The sequence below is a fragment of the Triturus cristatus genome, chromosome 4_2 (assembly GCF_964204655.1).
Source record: "Triturus cristatus chromosome 4_2, aTriCri1.1, whole genome shotgun sequence".
Lineage (NCBI taxonomy): Eukaryota > Metazoa > Chordata > Amphibia > Caudata > Salamandridae > Triturus > Triturus cristatus.
The window spans coordinates 517,320,158-517,333,390 of NC_140586.1; the positions used below are offsets into that span (position 1 = coordinate 517,320,158).

The window sequence follows — 13,233 nt, forward strand, 5'->3', positions numbered from 1 at the left end:
TTCCCGAGTTTTGCAGCAGTTTTTGTTTGGCAGTGAAAGGAACTACTGCAAATTTGTGCGTGCACATCTTCAAAGTAACTTTACGGTTTAAAATACAGTATCAACAGTATTTCTCCATTTCGTGCATTTTAAATAGGTTTTGGAGGTGTTTTATTAGCAGATTTTTTAAAAAGAGAATCAATGTGATTGTTTAGTTTTTAATGATTTATTGTTTTGGGTATTTAAAATGTCATGGTTTAACATTCCTCTGTTATATCTTATTTCACAAGCTCTTTTTGTTTTTTTCATAATCTCGTATAAAAGCATTTTCAGGTATTTAAGTTCAGACAACTAGTTGTACAACTAAAACATTTTAGAAATGTACTTCTTAATGCAGTGTCATAATGGGCCTATTGTGTCAAAGCTTCTTTGTTACAAAAATGCACTTTAAAAAAAAATTTGAAGGGACTTTATCCTATTTTCATTAAATAGCACGGTAGCCTATCCTAGGATGTGTGTGTCCATTCACCTGTGCCACGTGAAGTAACAGATGTTTATAGCACTCAGATTATGTGCTACATGGTTAAATACTTATAAGGCCAACAAAGTGAGACCTCTTGGCTATGCCAATGCTTGTTTTCTCCAGACAACACAAGTGCGTTGCCCAACATCAATACATTAGCCATATTTGATCGTACATTAGCAGATGCCTGGTGAAGGTCACACTGGTAGCTTTGTTCTTTGACTCAGGCTTCAACCAGTCTTGTAGTTTTATCAATCCACCCAAGGACTTCAGATTTTGTTAAACAAAGCAATTCCACGGAAAGCCTCAAATGCCGCTTAATACAATACTTAGTTCAGAAGGGGAGACAAAAGTACTGCATTTATTTCCGGTAACTTGGGGTTTGCCCATCCATTCCATGACCAATGTCTCTTAAAATGCCTGATGGTGTGGCTTTTATTCCTGTAGATTAGGATTTCAGTTTTTTTCCGATGATTTTTCGGTAGCAGATGTAGTAGTTGGTGCAAGTTGAGGTTGTTAGGACTTATGCCTGATTCTGAACTGCTCCAGAACAGTGCCCAGGCTCTTATTACAGAACATTTGCCATCTGCTGAGGTGAGCATAAATGTTTCCACTTGGTGATAATACCCAAGCAGAGAGGGACTACATAGGAAAATCCATCTTCACCTAGGTGTGTGATGAAATGAGTTGACTAGGGTGTTTCACTTCTTCCTGGCCCACTTCTCCTCTGAGCACTGGGTCAAAATGGCTGTTCAGTTGAAGGAGGCAGTGGTGAGCCTACCCTGGTGGCAATGAAGGAGGTGATCTCAGTCTTACTCTTTGAAGCCAGTAAGGCTCCACTGCACCTCCTCCGGTTGAGTATTCCCTTGCATTACTCGGAAGAGGACCAACAAAATGCTGACCTTATTCTGGGCGGCGTTTCACCTTCCACTGCTCCCGTTGTAATAACCAAATCTATATCATTGCCAGATGTGGAATGAGGCTCACCTCTTTTTCATGAGACCTGTACCTTCTCAAATCCGTGCCGCCGCGTTGGACCGCAGCGCGACTTGACATCTGTCAGTGGACTATTACCACAAACGCACTAATCTGCTGGTTATAGTTTGTTTTAAACTCCTGGTCAGTACCTACCTTCAGGCCATATAACACAACTGTTTATATAATGAGTGTACCAACATTCTAAAAGTATGTGGATGGGTGTAAGACAGTCAACACCAGTATTACATCTAAATACCACTTTTTACATGCCCTTTTTCCACACTTTAAAAGTTTAAAAAGATCCACTATACTTGTTGTGTTTTAGACTTATGTGAATGTTTTTTTGTGCTATACATAATGCCTTGTTGAATACTGATGGAGCTTTTCTTAACTACAGAAAGAGCAATTGCACGGCATGAAGTGCGAGAAATCGAGCAGCGTCACATGATGGACGGTACGCGGCTGGACTGCGCGCTCGACGAAGAGGAGGACATAGTGATAATTTATAACAGAGTACCTAAGACTGCGAGCACGTCGTTTACAAACATTGCCTATGACCTGTGTGCCAAAAACAAGTATCACGTTCTTCATATAAATACAACCAAAAATAATCCTGTGATGTCTTTGCAAGATCAGGTAAGACGGTTAATGTCTCTTCCCTAGAAATCTAGCATTTCTAGCCCTGCAGAAAGTGGATGGTTATGACGGGTTGAGTGTTTATTTACATTGGTAGTTGAAGTTTAAAGGAAAGATAGATTAAATGCACATTTTCATGCACATTTACAACTTGTATGGAACCATAAATTGTGTTGACAATAGTGTACCTTAAATGTTTTTCCTATGTTTGCCCTTCAGAACAGAGATATGAACCTGATATTGTGATGATTGTTTTCTTTTTTGCCTTTAATGGTACATTTTCATAAACATTCAATCAATAGTATAGTTTGCAGATTATTTTACAGGGGCAATAAATAGTAGGAATATTTCAAAATAACACTAAACGGCCATAAATGGTCAAACTGAGTATTAACTTCCAGAGTCCATAATGTATTTTATGCAACCCCCCCTCCCCCCTTAAAATTCTACTATTTCATACATATCGTGTTATTTATTTTATAATGCATCATACTAACAGTAGGGCTGTGGAATTTTATAAAATATCTACTTGTCCATGGGGCAGGTTGCTTCATAAATCCACTTGTCCCTTTACAAAATCCACTTGTCCCTTTGGTGCCACGTTGTGTGGCAACAATCTCACTTTATAAGAGCTCTGATAATAGCCTCTCTGATTATGTTGGGGCTCATACTATAGTGGGGTTTGAATACTGGCAATTCCATTATTTTACCACCTTTCCACAGATTTACATACTGGGACTGAAAAAAGCAAAAATCTTTAGTTCCGGGGTTGGATGCCCTTTTGAATTAGTGCAACCCTACTAACTTGCATGTTATAGGGGTTTCACTAGCTCTTCTCTACTATTTTCCCATACTGAGAAAGTTTGGAAATTTACTTCTGTCAAAGGTAAAAGTTACATTTCTTCCAGGATTGGGGGGAAAAAAGTGGTTGGAAGGAAAGTGAACTTGTAAACGTTTAACAGATTTTCACATGAGCAAATCTACACATGCATATTTGCTTGTGCAAAAATGCAGTTCACAAATACTTTCTAGCAGTACGATTTCCTGGGATGCTTCTGTAAATTCTTGTTAGTTCATGAAAGCCGTAAATCTGCGCTAATGCAAGGACGTATACCATGGGTGCACTTTAGTGGCTATATTTAAGAATTGGGCCCCTAATTAGATCTAGTGTTAACCGAGACCTTTTGGTTTTATTAAAATTATATCTCTATCGGCTGGCTTCACTGTGAGTGACTGCAGTCTGCTCTTTCACAATAAGCACATCGGCACGCAAAGTAGTTGACTTCAGTGCTAGGAACTACTGTGGCAATGTGTGCATTTTGAGACCAAAAAATATTTTTGGTTTTTGCCAATGTTTATTATTGTGGGAGCTGCCGGGCCCTCACCATTATAACAGTTTTACAAAAACCATGTCAAAACAAGCCATGCATTGACAAAACCAAAAGGCTGACCACCAATGTAAGAACTATTGTCTTTGCTAATGCTTGTTTATTTGCGTGTTTCCCATAATCCTCTTGACCCTGCTTGCACTTATACTCCATTAGGAATTGTTTTGCAAATACTAGCTTGCATCAACACATTTTACAAAATGATGACTCCAATAAATGGTACCTAACATTTTACAGTAGTTTAGCAAGAATTATTTTTCCTAGTTGCATTTTTTGTGACTATTTTGTTTTGAAAGCAAAGAATCATCAGTCTTGCCTTCAAGGTCCTGCAGATATTTGCATCTAACCAGAGAGAATTCTTGGAGCACTATATGTAGCCTCTTATTGATAAACTTTGCAAACATGTATACACATTTTTATACTGGAACCATTGACATTACTGCAGTCCGAGATTACAACATTTCCTTAGAGTGCTCACCCTAACAATAAAGGCTTTGTAGTAATGAACCATAAATGCAAGTTCGAACAGCATTAACTTGTGCACACAAATATTACCTTAACTGCAGACAGTGCCCTTACCTGATCCATAATGTGTATACTGGCAGCCAAAGGGTTTGTGCTGCAGGGTGGTTGGGCCTACCTGTCCCAAGGACAAAATAAACATTAACACATGTTGTCCTTTACCCCAAATATTATGTATTGGGCGTTGGGCTATAGGAATTCTACACCACTGGTATCATTACTTTACTTTCCAGTGCCACTTTTTCATCTGCTTTCTACGAACATTATTTTGAAGTTGGTGACTCTACATTCTTTCATTTTCAATCTATAAGTAATCTTTGTAGCTATATATTTCTAGTCAACCTGGTCTCTTTTTTTTATTGTTTCTTTGTTCAGAAATAATTGATTGTTGGTTCCACAGTTACTACTTCAGTTTTTGATATTTTTCTGGGAATGTAATGCTCAAAATGACCTTTTTTGATTGAATGGTGTAATGGTATGATCCTGCCTCCCTTTAATGGAGCCTCTAAAACATGTAGGCAGTATCTCATGTGAATACGTTGGTAAAATAGCACAATTGGCTACTGCATCCATTGTATGTATGTGTAACTTGAAGGTCTACAGACTGAAGTCTTGGTTGGTCCACTCAATCTTTCGTACTTCTGAGTTCTATAAAATTAGTACCATTGGGTCAGTTAATATTTGACACTTGTCAGCGCTAGAGTCCAGACAAGTGGTAACGTATGCTATGTCAGTATAGTTATTATTATTATTATTATTATTATTTGCTTGCAAGTGGTGTGTTTATAGCATTAACAGTAAGCCAACCCAGCCCATTTCCAAATTGAATAATTCAAAATGGTTGCTTTCTGTTGTTAATTCTCAACTTTTGCTTCTGTTTTGCAGTGGACGTTATGTTTTTCATTCTTGCCATCTTTAACATCAAGTTATTTTCTTCCGGTCACTTTTAGTAAAGTATTCTTGGATGAGTCTTTGTCCCTGGCAAAGCTAAACCTCTTCCTCCATCTTTTTTCAATAGTCCTTCATGGCATGCTTTTGTAAAGCCTCTTTCGAAGGAATCTGATCCTCTGAATACTATCGTGATAATATGGATTAGGAGAATAGCAATGACTGAGAGGGCCAGATATACTGCTGTAGAATTGCATGTCTAAGTTGTCTGATTACATTTTGAAGGGATAATTATGACATTTGATTTCCAGATATTAAGAGAGTGAGATCTGGACTTTTGAGTCATTGGAAGAGTTTGGTTAGAGTGGGGATGCTGGGGATTTTCGTTGACTCAAACAGTGTCTGACTTTGAGTGGAGGAACTACATTAGACAACCAAACAGTTATTTGAAAGGATCGTCAGCAGTTGCTTCCTTAAGGGTTGGGGTGTGGAAACTCTATACCTCAAATGATGCAGAAGGGTTCATTTGATGAGTTGTTGGAATTGGCAGTACTACCCTGTAAGAATTGTGTCAGAGCTTGTTTGCAGCTTCTATTGTTGATATGATTGTGTTATCAAACAAGCATTTGGATGTCTTATCACTTTCAAGGCCTACCATGTTACTTATGTGCTTGGTAGCAATCCTCAAAATATTTTTTCCAGCTTTGCTTGACAATGCTCAAAGGTGTTTCAGCGTCCTCATCGTGTCAAGGACATGCATCGCTGTGGTTTTCCAGTGCTTCTCGTGTCCATATAGAGGAGTGATATTTTGCTATATCATTGTTGGGGAATGCTTGGGTTACATTGTAAGAATGTACGTTAGTGAGAATTCTGAAAAAGGAGGGGACAATCTTTTGTATTCTTGGTGTAGATGGCAGCAGGAAATGCCATACATAAAAAAGAGGATAAGAGAGCACATATTCCTGAGAAGGGCTGATAGGCAGAAGATGGTATTCACCAAGTATCAAGGATCCAAGAGTTGTGCAGGGTGAGTTTACAAGAGTCGTTTATGCAGTGGTCTACCCTGCTTGCTGTAGGATTCTTTACCCCACCAGCGTATGTGCAGTGAAAAAGCAGTTTTTGAAGTTGGGGCCTTCTTACGGAAGTGCTCATTTCCAAGGAGGGAGGCATTAGACTACACCTTCTGAAACGAAGTGTGCAATATTCTGCTAAGCTCTTCAAAATACAAACTGTAGTGTTTTGGTTCCAATGTTATTTACACGCTTCTTGGCTTTTCCAAATCTGTTTTAGTAGATATCTTGTTCATGTTAGATAGTTTGATAGTTACTGGGATAAAGTTCCATTGCAGTTCACAATACAATAGGTCTGCTTTCCAAAATGTTTTCTATATTGCTACCTATTAATCTTCTCTTCATATTCACCTTATTATATCTTGGGGAAGGGTTGAAGGTCCTAATAACTTTTGTTTCTAAAGAATATTCTAAGATTTTAAAAAGGTCACTTTCATTGCTCAGCAATTACTTTGCACCAAGGCTTATTTTTCTTCTATTTCAATATAGCTTGTGATCTGAGACCAGTAGGAGAGAAAGCCTGGTAAGAGATTTATGGGAAGGTTTGCTTATGGAATCGTGTCTGAGCTTGATAGCGACAATATGTCCACCAAGAAAATATTCCACTCTACTACCTTTTATAATGATGGTGGCAGCAACACTAAGTTTATTTTGTTCTCAATGAATTCTCTTGATTTTTATTCACTAATGGACCAGTGCTGCTTGGTTTTTCTCCATCTCTAGGGGCATTGAATGGCACGCTGTAGAAGGCTGTGCCTCAAATACCTTTCAGGCAAAAAAATCATTGAAGGTTATTTGAGAATGTGGTCACGTTATTTTCAGTATTCTCTTTAAACACAAACCAGTTGTGTATGGACAGTTCTTGAGTCTTCAAGCATGATGAAATGGACCTTGATCAACAACAATGTCTATCACTGTGATGAAAAGAAACCGGTTTGAACCACGTTTTAATTCGAGAATACTAGGGCTGCTTTTTTGCCAGCAGTGTGTAGGTTGATTTACAAGCGAAACGTAGCTTACACAGTCCATATCGGTCTTTGACTCTCGCAGGTAAGAGTTTGAGCAATAGTTGGGCTGTTGCGATCACCCAATAGGTGTGAATCACTTGAGTGACTGCAGTCGTTGAGCTTGCAATCTTTGAGCTTGGTGGGCATTGCTAAATGTTTGTAGGTTAATATTGTTGTTTTAATAGCTTGCTTATCACCCGTGAGGTTGTCCAGGCACTATGTAGCCAGAGTGTGAGGCTGTTGCTGGAGTGCTTACTCTAAGAGACAGGCCTTCAGCTTTTTGCAGAAGTAGAGAAGATAAGAGAATGCCCTTCTGCATTGTGGGAGGTCGTTCCAAGTCTTAGGAGCCAGATACGAAAAGGCTCAACCTCCTGCTCTGCTTTTGTGTATGCGTGGGGGTGTGTTAGTGAGAGACCGGTAGAGCAGAGGTGTATGGAAGGTTTGTGGGAATGAATGAGGCTGTTCAGGTAGGTAGGATCTGTGTTGAGTGCTTTGTAGGTGTGTGAGGAGTTTGAAGTGTGCAGTTGAGCATCTGGAGCAAGTGGAGTTCCCAAATTGTGGTGTGATGTGGGCTTGGCATGGGAGGTTGAGGACTAGTCTAGCTGCTGTGTTTTGAACAGTCTGCAGTCTTCTTGTGAGCTGATTGGTTATCCCTGCATACAGTGTGTTCCCAAAGTGTAGTCTAGGTGGGTGCACTTGACTGTAATCACAAAGGTTGTTATGGGACTTTATACTTCACTACTATGTACTCTATGGAGTTGTTGCTGGGCCTGGGATTTTCCTAGATGTAATTGTGTCACAGAAATCTAATAGAGACTACTAGCCGCAGATTCCTTCACGTAGAATTATCCCCAGGCGTGAGACTGGATCCGGAAAACTGTCTTGCCCAGCATCCCTGCGTGCCGGGGGGGGCGGCATCATGTGACTCCGCCCAGGTGTCGTCCGCGTACATGACGTCAGTGAGGTCATACAAGTCCCACCCCGGTGCGCCTACGTCAATTTTTTCCTTTTCCGCGTGCAACGCGGGTCCGGTTTGTGCTCTGGGCCTGTTTAGGCCTCTCCCTTATGTTATTGCTGTGTGTGAGGGAACAGTGCGAATGCCTTTGGGCTTCAAAACTTGCTCGTCGTGTGGCCACCTCATGTCCGCGACGGCTCCTCACCCCATCGGTTTGTGGTGTTTGGGGGAGCACCACGACTCCACTGATTGCGAGGCGTGCCAGCAGATAATGCCGAAGTCCCGGCGGGAGCGCTAGAAGGAACTTCTTTCGGCTTATGTGTCCATGTCGGTGTCATCACCTCGCCCGGCCCCTGCAGAGGGTTCTCGGACCCACGGCTTCCCTCGCTTACTTAGATATTCTCTCAGGTCGCAAGAGCACCGCTCCCCTATTGGTAAGTGTCACAGATTTCCCAGAGGGCCGGGTTCCGGCCTGTCGGGGTGTGGGCTCTCCGTGGGTGGTGAGGCCCGGCAGGTCTTCCCTTTATCTGCCGTTTCCCATCGTGGGGGCGACCAGAGCCCAGATGGAGACATATGCGGCGGCTTTGCAGGCCTCGCTGGCTTCTCCTTCTCCTTCCCCTCCGGGGACGTCAGCGGATCCCTTGCAGTGTGTGGGGCTCCGGCGCCGACTGGTTTGGATCCAGGCCCGGAGGATGTGGTGCTGTTGGGGTGCGGCCCTTCGGGGGTCCCTCCTTCGGACCACGGCACCTCTGCTTTGCCGCAAACTCCTGCGGGAGTCCCTGTGGAGTCGCGGGAGGTTGCTGGGGCTTGGGTAGCACCCCCGAGCCCCTCATGGTCCTCGGGACAGGCGGCGGCTTTGTCCGAGGCCGAGGTGGCGCTGTTACGGCGCCGGTGGCTGCTGGCCCTGGCGGCACCACAGTGGTCGCTGGAGTGCCCATGTCGCCCTGCCACGAGTCGCGGCTGGTGGGGGACTCCTCGCCCCTCCTCGTCCCACCACGCAGGTGGCTGCCCCATCAGAGGTCAGGTCGACGCCGCCTCTTCGCACAGCTCTGGTGTGCTGTGTCGGAGGTCGCCCCGGCATCTCCTCCGGTGCTGGTTGACGACTGGCCTGCCTCAGTTTGTGGACTCTACGGCGCTGGGCCGACGTCGGGTCGTTGACTCGTCTTCGGACGCCTCCTCTTCTCCAGAGGTTCGGCTGTTGCTGGGTTCATCCTCGCCGGAGACGGGCTGCCGTGTCGTGGCTTTTTCCCCTGACATCGTCTAAAGGTGGCTCCTCACCGTCTCCACGACCGCGGTCTTCGCCGGAGGAGCCGCAGGTCCCCCACTCCTCGGTCACTCTTCCTTCCGGCCTTGGCCCTTCCTTCCTCCGGTTGGCTTGGGGGGATGGCCACTTTAGTTTGCAGCCGTCTCCTAAAAAGGAGCTGCTTTCCCCTCCCCGGGGCCCTACGGAGGTGGGTGCAGCTTTTGTCCGCGCTGTTTCCATGGCTGTGGGAATTTTGCTCATGGGTGATCCAGCTACCCATTTCCCCGCAGATCATCTTCTGGAGGTTCTCCATCAGGGCTCTGGTGGTAGGGAACTGTTGCTTCCATTCGAGGGTTCACTCCACTCTTCTCTCTTGGGGCCGTCCCGCCACGGGGGACCCGGTGTCCCAGCACCTTCTGCACCGCCATCATCCGGCACGGCGTGATCCGGTGTACCTTTCTCTTCACCCTTCGACCAGAGGCCCCCTTTTGCAGTCTTCCTTTCCTGCTTTGCCGCTGCTGTTTCCCCCGTCACAGGAGGCCCGCTGGCTGGACTCCTGGGGGCACAATATGTTTGCCTCAACCAGTGCGGCTCTGCGGGCCCTGAACACACTGTGTGTTTTGGCTAGGGCCACTTCTTGCTTGTGGGACTCAGCGGAGTTCCTTATGTCTGCCGCTTCTCAGGAGGGTGCCTGTGTGGATTTGAAACACCAGGTCTTGGATGGTCAGGAGCTGGCGGCGTTTATCCTTCGCTCCGCTCTGGACATCTCGGAGGTGCTGGGTAGTGCCATGCCTTTTTCGGTTGCCCTTCGTCGCCATGCCTGGCTTCGGGACAGTGTGTTCCCGGAGAATGTTCGAGAACGGCTGGTGGACCTTCCCTTCGATGGTGCTCTTTTGTTCCATGCCCCTGTGGACTCAGCCATCCAGAGGTTATTGGCGGGGCTTTGTCCTCCTCCTTCCCCTCCTCCTCTCACTCCTTCTCCTCCTCAGTGACCTGCATGTTGATCTGGTTCTTGGAGCTGTTCTTCCGTGGGGGATGGGGGGTGACCCCGGTTGTCTGTCCTGTGTGCTTCATGGCCACTTGAGTCGTCCTTGCTGAGGCTGTGGTTCTGTTGGCTGCTGGCCAGCCCTTTTTGACTGTGTGGTTTTCCCTTGGCTTTTTGTACACCATGCTGGGCCTGAGATTGGGCATTCTGCGTTTCCCCTCTGGCTGCTTGATAGGCCTCCTGCTGGGTTTTTTGCCGTAGGTCTTTTTTGTTGTCCCCTGCTGCGGAAGTTTCTTCCTAAGAGGTTCCCATGTCTTGGGATATGACATGTCCTATGTGGGGCAGGGTTGGCTGTTATATAGCCCTGGTATGTGCTGGGGAGTTGTGGTCGCCTGCAGGCTTCTGCACTTCGTGGCGTTATGGTATGTTGCGGATGCAACCTTCTTCTTCGCCTTTTTGCTTTGAATGTTTCGTTCTGTGGTGTCCCTGGCATCTGGCGGAGCTTGCCAGTGCCGCCCTCTTGTTCTTTCTGCACCGTTGTGCCTTCTTGGGGCTTTAGTGGGACTGTCATCATGTCTTCTCCGCTGCCTCCAGTGGGCTTTGCACTCGGTTCTACCTCTACCTTCTGGACCCTCCTGCGGGTGCAGTCTGTCCCTGCGGGGCATTGGACGATTCTTCCTGGGTGACCTTGAGTTCCCCTTTTCAGCTTCCGCCTGCTTCTTGCTGCCGGCGCCGTCCTGTCTGGGATTGCTTTTGCCTTGCCTCTTCTCCTTGGAGTCTCTAGGTTGCTCTTCTCCTTCGGTGCGCCTTTCCTTGCTTTGGGCGGAGGTTTTGTTGCCTCACATGGGTGTGGGGTGTTTGGCCTCTTTGTGCCTTGCCTTGTTTCCTCTGCTGAATGGGGACAGGCTATCTTCTTCACTTCTTTTCCCTTTGCCTAGGGGACAGGGCTCCTCGTCCTGTTTTCGGACTCGGCCCCCGTGCGGCCCTCTGTTGTGCCCCGTTGGGTGGGGTCCTCTCGCAGACCCTCCTTCTCCTTGGGTATGGCTAGGGTATTTATTCTACGTGAAGGAATCTGCGCCTATTAGTCTCTATCAGATGTACGAGTTACTTATCTTCGGTAGCGATGTATCTGGTAGAGATGATTCTAGCCGCAGATTCCTTCACGGCCCACCCTTCCTCCCCGTTCTACGAGGGCTTGTGATTTGGTCTTTTGCACTCGCTTCCCTGTGGGTGGCTGTGTCTTCTATGAGTACATTCTTTCCCTCTTTCTGTCAGGCTGTCCCTTTTTCCTCCCGGTTGTCACATGGGAGGATAGGTTTGTTGGCACTTCTGGCTCTTTGTGATCCTTGAGGTTGGGGTCTTTTGCCTGTGCCTCTGCCCTTGTTCCTGTTGGGGTTTGTCACACTCTGTGATGGGGATGTCTTGGAGTTCTGTCGTTCCCTGTGTGTCCCCGACTGGTTCCCCTTCCTTGTCTTTGGTTGGGGTTGTAGTCCTGTTGCATGTTATCGTGCCATTTTTACATATGTCCCTTGTCTCTGGGGGGGAGGGGGAGATTTGTCTCTGTACTGGCAGGGTTGCTGCTCTGTTCTTTATTCTTTCCCTGCCTTTGGGTACTGCAGTGCCGAGCACTGCTCTTTATGGTGTTCTTCACTATTCCTTTTTCGGCACTTTCACACACTGTTCCTATACTCTCACAGTTTTGTCTGCTCGCTCCTTGTTGTGGCGCGGAAAAGTTCTCAGAAGAAAACTGATGTAGGCGCGCCGGGGTGGGCCTAATGTGACCTCGCTGACGTCACGTATGCGTACGACGCCTGGGCGGAGTCGCGTGATGCCGTCCCTCCGGCGAGCAGGGATGCTGGGCAAGAAAGTTTTTCGGGTCCAGTCTCACGCCTGGGGATAGTTCTACGTGAAGGAATCTGTGGCTAGAATCGTCTCTACCAGATACATCGTTACCGAAGGTAAGCGACACGTACGTTATTGCCACTCCATCACCCTTTCTGGCGACAGTTTCCTTACAAATACATCTTCTTGCTTTCCCGTTCCATTATGGTATTTATATTTGGATATCAGGAACCATCATTGCGATGACCTCATAGCTCATTCTGGATGCCGATCTTTCTGTGAAAGCCATTAATCAGTTGGTGTCTGTTTAATTAGTGTTTGATTGTGTGTGGTTAGCTGAAAGATTGTACAGTGTTAAGATTCGAAATGCAGTATGTGAATTAAAAGTGAGTAAAACGATCTGTGAGATACTTTGCCTATAGATAGGTGTTGGTTTTGGCCCATTTGTTTTGGGACAGGCTGAGCTACATTTATTTTTCCAATAGCAGAATGGACTCTAAAGGAATACACTCATGTGTATCCAAAGTAAAATCATTGCCCTTCCATTATTATAGTCTGAAAGAATTGCCTTTAGTTGCTGGCATTATAACCGCCATTTCATAAGTTCTGAAAATTGGATAGTTTCTGAAACTGATCAAATGATACTCTGTTAACTCTGTCAGAAATTGGTTTGAATATGGGGAGGAGGGTGACCCTCAACTTGATAAATGCAGTATTTTTAGGTCACACAGTTATAAGTGGGTTTTGTTCAACATCTGGTATCTACGGCATAAGCAGCAGGTTATCCCCAGATAAGTAAGTGGGTTTAAGCAGTACCGACCATTTTAAGGGCAAGAAAACCACACAATAAAATTCCTAATCCAAATTAGAACCCTAGAAGAAAATAACGAGCAAAAAGACTCCACAATCCTTAAAATGGGTAAAGGAGAATCAGAGAGATGAAGTAAAGCGCCATTGCAAAAAGTTTGCTTTGACTGGGACCTGTAAGCAATTTCAGGCCGACTGCAATGGAGCAGAGGTCTAATGCACCAAGCATGTTGTCCCGTTCAAAAGTTTTACCTTCAAACTTAGTTTACAACCTCTGAAAAAATTCCTTGTGATCATTCCTGCAACTGCTGACTCCTCAGGGCTGGCTGTTGGGTACGAGACCTCGCTCCATCCAGTTTTTATGCAGGTGAGGTAGGCCCTCTTGGAGTCAGCAGTGCTTCTAATTTTTG

The 13,233-nt window shown here is 45.5% G+C and overlaps 1 protein-coding gene across 1 annotated transcript in view; it reads left to right on the top strand.

Annotated features, from left to right (window-relative positions):
- HS2ST1 (heparan sulfate 2-O-sulfotransferase 1) overlaps positions 1-13,233 on the top strand; it is a 337,601-nt gene that overhangs the window by 199,244 nt on the left and 125,124 nt on the right. The window contains exon 2 of the mRNA XM_085602124.1: positions 1,878-2,116. Coding sequence (XP_085458250.1) covers positions 1,878-2,116 — 239 coding nt within the window. The remainder of the gene's footprint in view (positions 1-1,877; positions 2,117-13,233) is intronic.